The following is a 15,673-nucleotide window of genomic DNA, read 5'->3' as shown; positions in this document are numbered from 1 at the left end:
CCTTTCTCCTAGCAGAACCTGCTGCAGCTTCCCGTTATCTTAATAGAACCTGCTGTAGCTCCCCTGTTGATTACTACAATCTGATGAAGTATGTTGGTCCCCTACTTTTATCAAGGAAGAAATGATCTCAGATGGCCCATGTAAGCCAAAGACTGATTTTATTCTCCTCCCTTGTGCTGTGCTGCTGCTTGGGTATTAGAGCGGCAGTCCAACCCTTCAGTGTGACAACACATTGGAGAGTTGGACTGCTGCTCTAACACGCAGTGGCCCGAGTCTCCAGCAGTCTGACTTGCTTGCCTGCACACTGCTCCAATCAACAGCACTGATCATGGAACTCAGGAAAAGTCTTGCTTTTCTCAGTTCTTTTATTGCTCCCCAACATTGGTTGCAATCCAAGGAATAGGCAGCAGGCTGCACAGAAGGCCGCTGCTCTGTTAATCTGGCCATACACCTATAGATTGTCTGCAGATTTTCTATGGTCAGATGGAAAAAGTGCAACAGATTCCTCCATCTATGCTAAACTGTGTGGATGGAGGAATCTCCCACTGGGCCAAGCTTCAGTATCTTGCTAGTCTGCCCCACTGGCTGTTAAAATACCTGAACAATCTGATTGGATCCAGGCATTATTACAAAAACAAAGATATTGTGTGGCCCTTTGGACATGTTGGGAGTTGCACTTGAGGCCCTCTATATTTACAAAGTTAGCCACCACTGAATTAGTTGCTGCTTTTTCATGCAGTACTGGCCTGGCCTTAAGACAGGCCCGATATTTCAGTGCCCAGCTTCCTGAAATGTTGGGAAACACCCCATGCCCAAATTCTCCCTCCATCTTCTCAAGCCGACAATTGTAAGCTCCAGGACCATGACTTGTCTGCATTGTGGGAGACAGACGCAGCTAGCGCTGAGCAGGCGTGCCATCGTGTGTGTGGAGGTGTAAGGGTGCCTCCTCCAGCTGACTGGCTTTCTGGTATAAACTTCCATCCTCCATAGATAATACTTTTACCTGGTTTTATGTTGGGAACGTTAAGCACTTTCTGTTTATTGGTATTTATGGTTTATAGGAAGTTGTTCTACTGGTATTATTAATCTGTTCTGTATTTTTATTGTTAAAATTGCTCAAAGTTAACAGAACAAATATTTTCCTTTTAACTGTTTCTTAACTATGTATTTATCAGCTACATATATATTTATAAGCAGGTTGCGTAGTGCTGGCTCCTATCCATGCCCCCAAAAAAGTTCATAAAATGAAGTGCAGTCTTACCACTGTCCCTCTCTCAGTGGACCATTCTATAAGTTCTGTGATGGGAAAGGTAGCGGTTCAAAGTTTAGCCATATTGCAGTTCTTGAGGTACTCCTAGGGGTATTGGCATAGGGATGCATAGATACCAAGGTCTGCTATTTAGTACAAGTACAGATACTTTTCCAGCTTCAAGACTAGACTAGGGAAAAACTGTAAAGTTAGGAGGCAGCTGCCATTTTTAAGGTGCATTGGCTACGGGGCTCCTGGGATCTGTGCATCCCTGTTTTAATGTATGATTTGTCTTGTATACATATATTTTAGGAATGCACCGATACCATTTTTTCCAGACCAATTACAAGTACTGATACCTGTCCAAGTACTCACAGATACCAATGACTGATACATTTTTGTTTAGTGTCATGTACAGTTTTTCTAGAACACTACAGACTCATGATTTCAGGACAGCAGTGGAGCACAAGGGCCCAGTCGCAGCTGCAACCGCTGTGACCCTGGTATTTCTTGCAAAAATGCCAAGTATCGACACTGGTATGTGTGCCTCCCTAGAACTGGTGGAAAGGGACCCTGCACAGAAGTACAGAGAGGTTATTATGTACCCTTGTTGGAGAGGAGGTTAACTTTTGAGTATCTGCCTATTGCAATAGGAAGAAATGTTCCTCCCTTTCCTGAATACTTATCTTCTGGTGTCTTTCTGTGCTTACTCATCTGGAAAAAAATGTTGAATTTATATTTTTCTATCTCCTGGTTTGCTTTATTCCCTATCTATACACTGTTTTCAGTGTTGTACATCTCCTGTAAAAGTTAAGAAGTGATGGTCATGTTTATGCTAGAGAAGTCATAATTTGATTTGATTTTCTCTAGAGCAGAAGTGAGTAGAGTCTTATGATGTTGTACTGATAATACGAAAGTAATTGTGATCCTTGGGGCATTGTATGGGGTCAGCCATCTGTCAATGGGCATCTCATCTGTGCTAGTGGCACACCCTTTGTAGTAGGGTCTACTAAAAAGAGGAAGTAAAGTGTGTTTAAAACAAAATATTGCAGACAGGCAGGTGACTAAGTATCATCTGCCAGAAAAAGCTCCTACCTGCCAGCTGGTGATTTTTTTTTTTTTCTTACTGTGCACTGAGTCGCGCATGCGTAACTCAGTGTACAGACTCGGCAAGGGGGTATGCCAAAATTAAGTAACTTCCGTATGCATGTGCTGGAGTTACATCATGCCAGCCCAGCCAATCAAGAGATCGAAGATGCTTAAGCTGGAAGAAGACTAGGAGGACTGGGAGAGCAGCAGAGGGGAAAGTAGATAGAGCAGCGCTAGAGGGGGATCTCTTAAAAGGTAAGTTGGACGTAATGTGCTTATATGCTGTGCATATTATGGCAAACGCCTCCGAAGTATTTTTTTTCTTTAATTTATTAACCACTTCACTTTCGCTTTAAAGTCTATCTTTGGGTGAAAAAAATTGCACATTTAGGTCTAGGGTAATGGGGAAAAGTAGGTTTACCCACCTGATCCCTGCTACATCAACAGTAGGCGTTCACCTAGCTTCCATACGCTCTGGCTTGTGGACTGTCCCTCAGTGTTCACCCATATAATGCAGGGCTATGGGCATTGTACTTGATGGCGTCAGCTGTTTTCTGGCTACCGGAGCGTTACGTTTTGTACCCAGGAGCGCTGTATGCTCCGTAAAAATGACAGCTGCCTCCTAAATTTTTAATTTTTCTCTAGTCTAGTCCTGGAGCTGGAAAAGTATGTGTACATATACTTGTATCGAGTACGATACTTGGTATCTGAACATCACTAATGCAGGGCAATTAGTCCTGCATTGTACTTGATGACATCAGAGTGCAACTGTCGTCCAGAGCATCTTAGGGCTAGTTCACACCAAGCGCATTCCAGGAGCAGAGCAGTTACAGAACGGACCAAAACTGTGTCCAATGTATTCCAATGGTATTTTGGGTTCTAGTTCACACCGCAGCGTTCAGTTCCAGAGCATGTAAAACAACTGCAGCAAGCCCTATTTTACCTGCTTTGAAACACATGCAAACCCATCAAAAACACATGCAAACGGCCTGGAACGCACTGAAAGCCCATTTTAGGTAAAAACGGCTTGGAATGTGGCAAAAACACGGCAAAACACTGCACTGCGTGTGCAGAAACTCATGCAGATCTGGTGTGCATTTGGTGTGAACAAGCCCTTAGAGAAGAAGCAACAGGGGACTGGTCAGCGAGGAATAAGGTAAGTATTATCCCGGTTTCTTAAAAAAACCAAAGTGGCACTAAACCCTTGCAGTGCAGGGGGTGGTGGATGGGAGGGGGTTCTTCTGCCTGGAGTAGGGTTTTACTTTAACCCTAATCCGTTTTATTGTTTGACATGCAAATTATTAAAATTTGCATTTGTTCATTTTTTGTTTCGTCAAAATGAAAAAAAAAGGCTTCCAGGATCAGGTATACATACACACACTATAATAAATTATACATTTCTCGTGTGGTTATAGATATGACACACTCTTGTTGACTATCGAAGCTTTAACAGAATATTTCTACTTTTTTTTTCTTAGTAAAGGAAAGCAGCGCTTATTTCTCTGCTATTTTTGTGAGCGCTTCCTCTGCCAGGTATTAGAAAACACCATCTAATTAACTTCCTGTTTCCTGTTTAGCCATTTGTTCCATTCCGATCATGAAGGCTCTAGTCCTAAAAATATATCTAGACAGAAGAAGATCTGAGAAGTGTACGGATTTAGGAGCAACCTGCATATATAGTGGTGGTGGTCAACTTGAAAGTTATAGAGGGCCACACAGTAGCAGCTCATTTACATTTGTTGAAGAGCAGTGCAATGCGATAGACGGACCATTTTTGATTGGGTGGTCTAACTCAATGCAGCGTTCTGTAATGCGGCCTCAGTGGCCTCATCCTCAACGGCCAAAAATTCCTATCGTGCTGTATTTTTTACCCTAACACACAAAGGAGAAAGTAAAATAATCCCCATCGTTGGTGTTGGTGGCAGTAATAATAGCTCCCAGCATTGACGTCAGTGAATGCATTATTAACTCTCTTTAATAGCATCAGTGACCATATCAATAACCCCCAGCATTGGCGCCTGAGACCACAATTACAACCCCCAGCATTGGTGTCATTAACCATATTTATAACCCCCAGGACTAGTGCCAGTGACCACAAAAATAACCCCCCGGCACTGGCGTCAGTGACCACAATAATAACAACCCCTATCATTGGTGTCGGTGACCATATTTATAACCGCCCAGCATTGGTGTCCGTGACCACAAAAATCACCCCCAGAAATGGTATTAGTGGCACTAATAGTAACTCAAAAATTGATGTCAGTGAATTAATTAGTAACCCCCAGCGTTAGTCTCAAAGAGCATAATAATAATCCCCCCAGCATTGGTGCCAGTGGCTGCAATATCAACCCTCAAACCCCCCCGATTTGTGTCAATGACCACAATAATAAACCCCTCATTGGTGGTCCCTGGCAGTGCTATTTAAACCACTCTCAGCATTAATGATCAATGGCAGTGTTATTTAAAATGCCCCTGGCATTCGTGGTCAGTGGCAGATTAGTAGCCAGTAGTAATGCAAAAGTGAATTTCTCTGGTCCTACAACGTGTGCTAGGCCTGTCAGAAGTCATACAGCATGTAATGTTGTACTAGCAGTCCTCCGAGACAGGAAACAGGAAGTTCAGCTCTCACTAATATTCTGGGTGTCACTGTAAAAGGAAATGGAGGGAAATTGCCTCCAACCATCAAACAGATAGCTCTCTAAATGCAAAAATAATCAAGGTTTTAGCTGACAGTGTTTCATTATTGTCAACATGCAAAGCTTATCAATTTCCTCTTATTCACGATACATAGTTCAAGAGCTCCACTTGAGGAACTAGATACAGTCTCAGTGTTGATGACTTCACTGCCCTGCCTTACAGTATCACATTTTTCAGAGAGGTGGAGTTGGGCTTTATAGGCTTCATTGTTGTCTCTGGCATTGTTCAATCGCAACTGCTGTTTGGACAGGAGCTGTTTGCTTGGAAAAGTTGTGATATGAACCATATCAGCTTAAATCCCTTTATGCTTTCAGAGTCAAATGTGATGAAATGTGAGCAAACTCGGAGAGCGTGTCAGTGGAGGCAGTGGAGGCATTCAGACTCCTCTAGACAAGGAAATAGGAACTCAGCAATAAGTGGGAGAGATTCAAAGTGAATTCTAATAAAGTGTACACCGCATATATGAAAGGATATGGTGTAAGTGACAACAGATGTATGGAACTTAGGAATAATTCTGCCTGGAGTTCTTCTTTAAACTAACTTTACTCATGTGACCCAGCAGAGAAGTCTAGCCCAAAAAAAAGGTTGGGCATTACTTCTCTTTTAATCTAATGTAAATGCAATATGTTGAGGAAAACCTTCCATCCTAGTTGTCCTGCAGCAGCCAATCAAATATTTATTTTCTAATATTAAAGCCGAAGTAAAGTCATCATTGCAAGTTGTCCTCATTGAAATATCATAATGCACATACTGTTGTATCCATCATCCCCATCTGCAAAAGCCTTTTCGTTCCTAAGTTATTCTGTTTTTCCCCTTCCAGTAATTTTATTTCCCCCTGTGCAGATTGCCGCACATTCTCGCCAGCCTTACATGTCAGGATGTAACCAGCGCATATGCCAAGATGACAACAGCATAGATCTCCAGCATAGGGTCTATGATACCCCCCTGCAGGGTAGGCTTTACTGTTCTGTGATTTCAAAGGATTTCCATAGAGGGGAGAAGGCACAGTAGGGAATGAAACATGGAGAAGATTGCAACATGGCACTGGCTTCATCCATTGGAGTGGTAGAGCAGGGGATAGAGCAAGCTAGCAGTCTATACCATGTAATAAAGCAAGTGCACATTTGCGTGTTTCATCAGTAGGTTGCATGCATTAACTTAACTAAATAAATGGGGTTATGAGATTTTTTTTTTGTGTGTGTGAAGGTCTGGTATAAAAGAGAGAAGCTGATTGTACGATGGCACAATGGACTGGGATATTGGTAAACGAGGCTCTAGTATAATAGTATGGCGGTATAATTACCTAAATTCTATTTTTTTTTCCATAATAGTATTTATTGAAATTAAGTGAAAAACATTGACAATAAGGTTTAGATACAATACAGCATTCAAAAGGCATAAATGCTATCTTTTATACGAAATAGCAAAGATATGTACATCACAGCTCAATCTGCTAATGGCGGTAGTATTACTGTAAGTGAATTAGGTACTATTGAATTGCATAGTGTTGTCACCCTAACATGTTTCAGTCATCGCTGGCTGCAAGCAGAGATTTGTATATGGTCCAACAGGGCATAAGGAACACAGTGTATGTGTGTTTAGCAATTGTCATTCAGAAAGGTGAGACAGGAAGGTGAGACATTATACCTGTGTAGGTATAGTGTGACAGGGGTGTGTGAAACACAAGAATGATTGCAGATATGTCAGGTGAAACTGTTGACCTATATGTATTTCAGTTGTGGATTTTGCTCTTTTGCTCTACTTTTATTTTAGACAATAATGGCTTACTTTGTAGTCTTTCTACAAGTGGGCCCAGAGGGAGATCTGCCATAAAAGAAAGGGCACCCCTCTTTTCTGACCACCTGTATCCCCTTTGTATTGTTGGACCCGCATGCCGCAGCACGAACTTTATGCCCATCCCAGACTGTATGGGAAATTCCAAACACGAAGCCTAAATATCATAAAGTTAATAACAGGGGTGACAAATTATTATAGAATTCAGGAGCCAGTCTGTCCATACCAGTAGCCAGCAGGTTGTTTTGTTTTTTAGGAGCCAGATCCATTGACAGCAATTAGAAAAAGCCTTAAAAGTTGGGCACCAGCTGTTAAGGAGCATTGGCTACCTTGCTCTTGGGATTTGTCCAGCACTGGGCTATATGGACTACATATGACGTCATGCTATCTCAAAACCTAAGTAACAAAGCATTTAATAGGTTGGACTTGATGGACTAATGTCTTTATTCAACCTCAAATACTATGTAACTATGTGCTGATTTTTTCACAGATGGTCAAGCTTTGGGTCAATATTATCGTGCAGCATAACAGCAATGGATGACAAGTCCGCTCTACAGAATTCCAGCATCTCAGCAGATTTCCCACCAACACTAAACAGTGAAGACTTTGTACTAGTTGATGGTTCCTCAAACTTGGATGACAAGCCACAGCTCAAGGTTCGACCTGTCATGATGCAAAATACTTTAACCAGTTGACATCCGCGGTGTTAAACCCCCTTCCCATCCAGGCCATTTTTCAGTATTCAGCGCTGCGGTACTTTGACTGACATTTATTCCGTCATGCAGCGCTGTACTGAAATGAATTTTATACCCTTTTTTGGGGACAGATAGAGCTTTCTTTTGGTGGTATTTATTCACCACTGGGGGTTTTATTTTTTTACTATATTAAGGTCCCGCCGATCGCCTATATGTGAAACACCCGGTAACGGGTGTGTGCATTTAGCGGGTCTTTTCTGCCCGTGCGTGCCCGCTAGGGGGCGCGCGCGAGCAGAAAAAAATTGCCGTCTGGAGACGGCAACCCGCAGATGCTGCAGTGCCGTCCGTCCGTTTTTTTACTACGGGCGGACGGCAAGAGGTTAATAATTGAATCAAAGCCTAGCTTATTTCTCCCCATTTCCTATTAGACAGATTCAGAAGAGGAACTAAGGGGAAATTAGGACAATGAGTGCACACACAGGCAACAATAAAACAAACAAATTTTTAGTAGAGCATTATACACCTACCTCTGGAAGTCAAGCCTGTGGCTGCTAGAGATTTGCAATCCCAAAGGGCTCATTCACACAGGTGTGCATATCCATGTAGCATGCACACCCCTGTAGAAACCCACTCCTGGTAAAGAAAAGTTGCTGCGTGCAGCTGCCTGTAGCCGCCTGTAGCTCCCTATGGGAGGACACGGCGGCAGGTGGCTATACACCAACCTGGACCTGCATGAATGTGTAGGTTCGGGAAGACATGCAGCTGCATCCTCCCATAGGTAGGTACAGGTGGCTGCACACAGTTACACGTAGCATCTGTCCCTCCTGGGAGCAGGTCTGTGCAGGGGTGTGGATGCCGTATGCATATACACGCCCATGTGAATGAGACCTAATGGGATTTGCAGTTTTACAAGTTTGGAGGGCCGGAGGTTGGTTACCCCTGGTTTAGAATGTAAAAATGTATTGCTGTCTGTGGCCGTAGATCTTCTCTAGTAATGGATGCTTAGTTTTCTGGAACGTTGTGAATGACTATCCACAGGAACCCAACTCTCTGTATCCGGGGATAATGGTTAGAGGTATGAGAACGCTATAAGGGCCCGTTCACACCATCCAGTACATTCTGTGACATGAACGCACTGGATTGCATAATCAAAGGCCTCCCCGCGTTCTGGGTTGGGAGGGGGCGTAGTGGTGGCATTCATTGTAATGGCACCGCAGAAACTCCTCCCGCCCTGTGTGATTGCCAGCACCAGAATGCATGCTACAGCAATGCTCGGCGTTCTAGTGTGATGTCATCCCAAAAAACGTGCATCCACGTTTTTTTTGAGATCGCACCGCACTGGAACGCTGGGCATTGCTGTACCACGTCTTCCGGTGTAGGTGATCTCACATTCATTTAAATGGCACCGCCATGCCCCTCACACCCCAGGACACGGGGGGCTTTTTATTATGCAATTTAGTGCGTTCATGTCACCGAACTGTGACATGAGCGGACTGGATGGTGTGAACGGGCCCTTAAAGTAAATTTGTTTTCACCAACATAGTTGGCCAAGTTTGCAAAATAAAATGGAGATATGTTATATACATATTTCACAAGTGGTGTCTTAATTCCTTTTCTACAGTATTTTCTTCTTTTTTTGTTGTTGTTTTCTTTTTTCTCATCTGGTGATTCTGCCACTAACACACTTCCTGTCCTAGAGTGACAACATGCACTCACAGAACTGTATCTATAGAATGAGCTCTCCCGATTTAGACTACAAGCACCTCATCTTGCCCAATACATAGAGGACAGGGGTTCTGTAGTTTACAGAAGATAGCTGGAAAAGCTGATGACATAGCTGGAAAAGCTGATAACATTTATGGGGATTCAGTTCAGTGCATAGGAATCTACTAGGACATGTAGTATTCTTTCTGAAACTAAACTTAGCCATAAAAAGAAAACTAATGCAGCCACCACATCTAAGGAAAGGTAAGCTTCAATATATTACATCTTTCTTCTTGTTCTTGGATTTAGATAGCTTTAAAACCATTTTGCTTTAATATCACTATTTCAAATGCTGATAAAATCACGTACAATGGAGGCTGCTTCTTAATGTTTAAAAGTTTTATTTCCTGGAGAAGCAGCTGGTCCCATGAGCACTGGCCCTGATGTCCTTTAGGGTGGCTCCTTTCCTATTCAGTGTCCTGTGGAGTCACCCTTGTGTGTGCTAGTAAGCTGTGTGCGTTACCACAAACACACAGGTAGACCAAGGCACCCCCCTGTTCCCCACTCTCCCCTCTTTCCTTGTCTAATCTAGTAGGTGGACGGCAGCTGGAGACTGTGCTATCCCTTGTGATCTTATACTAGACAGGATGTTCAGGAAAAGAGCTGAGAGCGTTGGAACCAGCTGTGCACAAACACAATGGGGGGGAATTTATCAGAACTGGAGCAGACAAAATCTGGAGCAGCTGTGCACAGCAACCAATCAGCTTCTCTCTTCAGTTTGTTCAGTTAAGATATGAAAATGAAAGACAGAGGCTGATTGGTTGCTGTGCACAGCTGCCCCAGATTTTGTCTGCTCCAGCTTTGATAAATTCCCCTTGATGACTGTAAGCTCTTGGGCTTAATTGTATAGAAATACTTTGCTGGACCATGTACATTTGTTTGATCTGGAATCATTACTAAACAAATGTTTGAGAGTTTAAAACTACTTAAAGTGGACCTTTAGGCCCCATACACACACGAATCGGCCTGCGCGTACAGCTCCGTGCTGCATGCGGGGCCGTACCAAGCAGCTGCCGGGAAGGACAGGTGCTGCGTGTGATTAGTACGCAGCCCCCGTCCTTCTCTATGGGGCCACACGGCCGTACGCACCCCAACGCTGGCCCGCCCTGCACGTCCTTAGGGGTGCGGGTGAACGTATTCATACGCCGCCGGAATGGATCCTGTATGCGTCCCGGCCAGAAAACCCGCACCCCTACGGACCTGCAGTTGAGGTGAGCGTAGGGGGGCGTACGTCCGTGTAGCCACATAGAGAAGGACGGGGGCTGCGTACTAGGTCCACTTTAAGGGTATTGGCTGCTGGGATTTGGTGCACTCCATGCGTAGCTCTTTGGTTTGATGGATAAAGTTCCACTTTAAGGGTATTGGCTGCTGGGATTTGGTGCACTCCATGCGTAGCTCTTTGGTTTGATGGATAAAGTTCTGTGTGCTTTGTATATCTGTACGTTTAGTTTGAGGTCACAAACGTTGGTACTCATGCTATTTGTTTTCAGATAATGTCAAATGGAGATGAACAGCTGGAGAAAGCAATGGAAGAAATTCTCAGAGATTCAGAAAAGAAGCAGAATCTCAGCTCACACACTGGTGACGACCCTGCTGAGATGAGTGCGGCGTCCTCTACTTTCAGTGCCAGAAATCCCCCACTAACATTAGTCTTGGACCCCAACAATACAGGTCAGTCCTAATGTATACATATTGCACCAAAAAATACAGTGCACAGCCCTAGTAGGACTCTGTTTACATTCGGCAGGCCCAGGGCCTTCACTTTAATGAGGCAGTCTGAGGCCATTGCGGAATCTCTTCGGGTCATGTAGGGGGGGCTGCAGCAGGCAGAGCAGCATGGATGCTCTACTGCACAATGTTTGCAGTGTGCCTGCTGCCCGCTTTCCAGCCAGTGTGTCTCAGGTTGCTGAGAGCCAAATGAGGAGATGTGTACGGGCCATACACATCTCCCCACCCAGCTCTTAGCAACCTGGGACTCTTTGGCGCCATTGATTGCCAGAAGCTGGGCGGGACGCCGTCCGGAGCACCCCAGGTTGCTAATAGGCGGGCGGAGTGATGCAGAGCCTGCAGAGGGCGGCGTCACTCATGTCTAGCAGCTCTGTCTCCTCTACCCACCTCCCTCTGCTCTGATTGTGTGCACCCCCCCACGCCTCAGGCGGCAAAAAGACTAGGGACACCACTGCGCCGGCCCATAGAATTACATCAGGCTTTCAATAAGCATAACGCCATGTTGAACGCTTGTTTCTATATGTTTACTTATGTGGACACTGACTGCTTCCTTAAGTGTAGATTTTAAATGTAAACATATTCATTTGAAGTTGTTGGCACTAATAGAACCCCTGACTATGGAAAGGAGGGTGACATCAGTGAAATTGCCACGTTTTCCTCTTTTTTATTATTTATTTAGTCAGAGGTGATTTATTGGTTTACACAGCCTGCCTAATCTTGATGTAACTGAACGTATTATTATTTCAGAGGTTCCAGCGCAGAATGGCAGCACGTCAACAAACCCCCCAGAAGAGGAAAGCGTCTCCTTTCACAAGCTGTCCTATTTAGGCCACATGAAGGTTTCGGCTCCACGCAGTGAGACGGAGGCCATTCGAGCTATGGCTTCAATGAGAGCGCATTGTTCCTCTGCTGTCACTGTCACTCTCTATGTCCCCAATGTTCCTGAGGGTTCTGTCAGGTGAGCGCAGCGCGGAGTTCTCTGCTAAGGACATGGACACACAATGGGGTCTGCCTAATAGGATGAAGCTGGGAACTAGAGCTAGACCTGAATTGGTGCCCTTTACTGACCGGTCAGGTTCCTTCTTATTTGTTTCTCTTTACTGCCATTTTATTTTATTTAGCCACAAGGAGGCGAATTTATCAAAACTGGAGCAGACAGAATCTGGAGCAACCAATCAGCCTATCTCTTTCATTGTCAAAGCTTAACTAAACAGAGAGAAGTTGAACGGTTGCTATGGGCAACTGCTCCATATTCTGTTTGTTTCAGTTTTGATTAATTCCCCTCTTTGGTTTTCATTATGCAACCTAATCCCTCAATGTTTTTAGCTTGCTTCTCCCTATAATTAATTTTAGGAAGTCCAATCACATGTAATTAGCTGTGCTACCTGTTTAGTAGTGTTGCACAGTGATTGCGCATTACTGTTTATCTCCGTGTCAAGGAAAACCAGCTCAGACAAGATGAAAACACTAGACTGTCTGGGTAGTTAATTGATTTTTATCTCAACATGTAGTAAGGATGCTGACCAAGGGCCTAATAACAAGGTAGCCATTGGAGGCAGGGCCAAAGCTGGGGGGGGCGGGGCATGTGCCCTGCGTGCTGCTTTAGGAGCGGCGCCACTGGTTGTGTGAATGGAGAACTTCTCCCTTGGGGTGGGGGGAGCAACTCAGCCTTTGCCCCGGGTGACAGAATGTCTAGCTTCCCCAGTGACTGGAGGAACTATTTGATCATTCGGATGATCATGTTATATCTGTAGAATCTTTAAATTATTGCTGTACTTGTGTGCAGTATCATTTCTGCTGTCCTGCAGATTACCTTGGTGAGTTGAATGCAGCAAAAAAGCTGGCCGTATGCTATTTGACTTTATTCGTTCAGCCTGCAAAAAAGAAATCTAAATGGCATGGTTGGATAAATCTCACGCTGTGGCAATTGAATTCTGACCGTGGGCGCCTGCTGCTGTCAGAATACCCAAACAGTGACTGCAGCTGTTCGGCTGACAATTTTCAGCTTGGCTCCTTCAACAACCTTTTGTCGAGCCAGCAGGGAAACCCACACCAATTGTTGCATATTGGCTGAAATTCTAACAGTGTATGGCTAGGTGTAGCTGCAGTACACTGACCCTTTAAACCGTCACAGCCAGGCACTGTGTGGTGTTTACATGGCCATTATTCTGAGTGGCAGTGCTTGGTGCATGCATGGCTTTATAGAAAACAAACATGAACATACGGCTCCTGGCTAAGCATGTTCAGTGCGATGTGCTCCTGGCATGTATCTAAGGTCTGTGGTTATGTGGACAGAAGGGATGGTGATAGGAAAGGAAATCCCATACTCAAAAAAGCTTTGCACAACTTAATGATTTTTCATTTTGTTGCAGAATAATGGACCAATCCTCCAATTCAGAAATCGCATCATTCCCAATCTACAAAGTTTTGTTCTGTGTGCGAGGACGAGACGGGACATCAGAATGTGACTGCTTCGCGTTCACATCCAGAGAACCTGACTCCGATGACTTTCACATCCATGTGTTCAGTTGTGAGATCAAAGAGGCGGTGAGTGCTTCACTTCTCTGATGTTTACACTTCTTATTGACAAGGTTATTTAACATGGATTATATATTAACACATTATTTGTTTAAAGATATCATTGTATTGATATTTGTTTTACTTCTGTGGATATTAAATATAAATTCTATATTTACCAACAGTTATTACCAGATGACGAGCCTGATTAAAAAAGCAGCCACTTATGTGGCCTCAAAACGCTGCTTACAGTAACAATGGCTCTGATCTGGTTCAATCCAGTATAGCCAGACTAATTCATAAATACTAGCTGTGGCCTAAAAAGACCCTGTGACTAACTAAAATATTGCAGGTAAATGTACATACAAATCAAGTATTTTAAATGCTTACTTGCAGTGTTTTTGATTTTTTATAAATCATTTTATTTTGTTATTCACAAGCAATGTACCTTTAAACTTGCTAGACAAATTGGCTAGTACGTTCTCTAGCACAGCCCTCTCCTTCCTTACATATACGTTACAGTTTTCTGGGAGTTTCAACCATTCTCCTCCTGCCCTCTTCTGGGAGTCCTAGCCCTGCCCTCTTCTGGGAGTCCTAGCCCTGCCCTCTTCTGGGAGTCCTAGAGAGTCTGGAAGTCCTAGTGAGTCCTAGAGAGTCTGGAAGTCCTACTGAGGCAACTGAGATATGGTAAAAAAAAAACTATATATATTATTATACAGGATTTATATAGTGCCAAGAGTTTGTGCAGCGCTTTACAACATAGGGAAGACAATTACAATACAATTCAAGACACAATGGTAAGGAGGGCCCTGCCCGTGAGAGCTTACAATCTAAGAGGCAGGGGAAAGTGATACATGAGGAGGTAGCTGTGTGCGCATGAATTGTTTGAGAAAGAGATAGTTCAGTGGTTAGTTTGAGGTGGGATAGGCTTCCCTGAAGAGATGAGTCTTTAGTGATCGCCTAAAAGCAGTCAAGGTGGGAGATAGACGGACAGGTTGAGGTAAGGAGTTCCAAAGAATGGGAGACACTTTAGAGAAGTCCTGAAGGCGAGCATGGGAGGAGTTGACCAGGGAGCTAGAGAGCAGAAGGTCTTGGGAGGAGCGGAGATAACGGTTAGGGTGATACTTTGAGACAAGGTTGGAGATGTAACCTGTGTGTGTGTGTGTTTTGTGAATGAAGCCTCCAGCCTGCATGTGATCAGACGTTAATCTGACATGATGATCAGATGATCAGGGACTACTTTGATTGGTTCCCATTTATTTGTGGGTCTAAACCTGTCAGTGTCAGCTGCTTCCCATTAAAGAGGTAAGATAGATTAACATTCCCTCAGCACAGGACATCATTCATGGAAACAAATATCTACATTAGGGGTGGGCAGCTCTGGACCACCAGCTGCTGTGGAAGTCCCATAAGGCATTGCAAGACTTACAGTTAGAGACATGACTCCCAGAGGCAGAAATATGCTGGGATTTGTAGTTAAAGCACAGCCGGAGGGCTGGAGTTGCTCACCTCGATCTACATAGTGAAGGCAGTGAGTGGTTACTCAGTGCAAACAGGAGAATATTCTGAGAACTGTTTAGGGAAACAAATGTGACTTGTTGCACACTTTTGTTGACAAAATTGAACCGTTTTCATTTTTCAAATTTTTCTCTTTTTTCCCCCGAAACAATAAACATAAAATGTTAAAATATAAAAATATTATTTTTCTAAGCATTTGCTACCGAAAGAAAGCAAAATCAGTCCCTAGCAAAACAGGTCACATAGAAATTGCCCTGGTCACATAGAATTGGCACTAGTCATGAGGGGTTTAAAATATTTGAAAATATGACTTAGATGATCAGAATATCGAAACACCTTCTCTATCATCATAAACATATTGCAGTATTTTAGACTCCAGTTCACACAATTCACAGTATTAAAGGGCTCGTTTACACCAGCAGCATTGGGATGTTTTGGGCACCAACGCAGTCCAAACGAAAGATTAAGGCAAATTGCTTTATGTTCTAACGTTTCAACTCACAGCAACGTGCCACGATGGTATACATTGAAAAAAAAACCAACATATTCCCTTTTGGCACAGTGCGTTCTGATACAATGTTATGCAACACAGCGCAGTTCAATGCATTGTAATATCAAGTAA

General features: G+C 43.7%; 1 protein-coding gene across 3 annotated transcripts in view; it reads left to right on the top strand.

Annotated features, from left to right (window-relative positions):
• Positions 1-15,673, top strand: part of RABGAP1L (RAB GTPase activating protein 1 like) — a 278,077-nt gene that overhangs the window by 11,736 nt on the left and 250,668 nt on the right. For 2 of the 3 annotated variants that reach the window (XM_018555546.1, XM_018555549.1), the window contains exons 2-5: positions 7,320-7,485; positions 10,779-10,959; positions 11,764-11,974; positions 13,389-13,563. In XM_018555546.1, the coding sequence (XP_018411048.1) occupies positions 7,363-7,485; positions 10,779-10,959; positions 11,764-11,974; positions 13,389-13,563 (690 nt within the window). In that variant the 5' untranslated portion in view covers positions 7,320-7,362. Of the gene's footprint in view, positions 1-7,319; positions 7,486-10,778; positions 10,960-11,763; positions 11,975-13,388; positions 13,564-15,673 lie in introns of those variants that run through there. The other variant, XM_018555548.1, reaches the window with a different exon arrangement.

This window comes from Nanorana parkeri, unplaced genomic scaffold, assembly GCF_000935625.1.
Source record: "Nanorana parkeri isolate BGI_ZX_2015 unplaced genomic scaffold, ASM93562v1 scaffold201, whole genome shotgun sequence".
NCBI classification, from domain to species: Eukaryota; Metazoa; Chordata; class Amphibia; order Anura; family Dicroglossidae; genus Nanorana; species Nanorana parkeri.
This window is presented reverse-complemented; position numbering and strand designations above follow the sequence as displayed.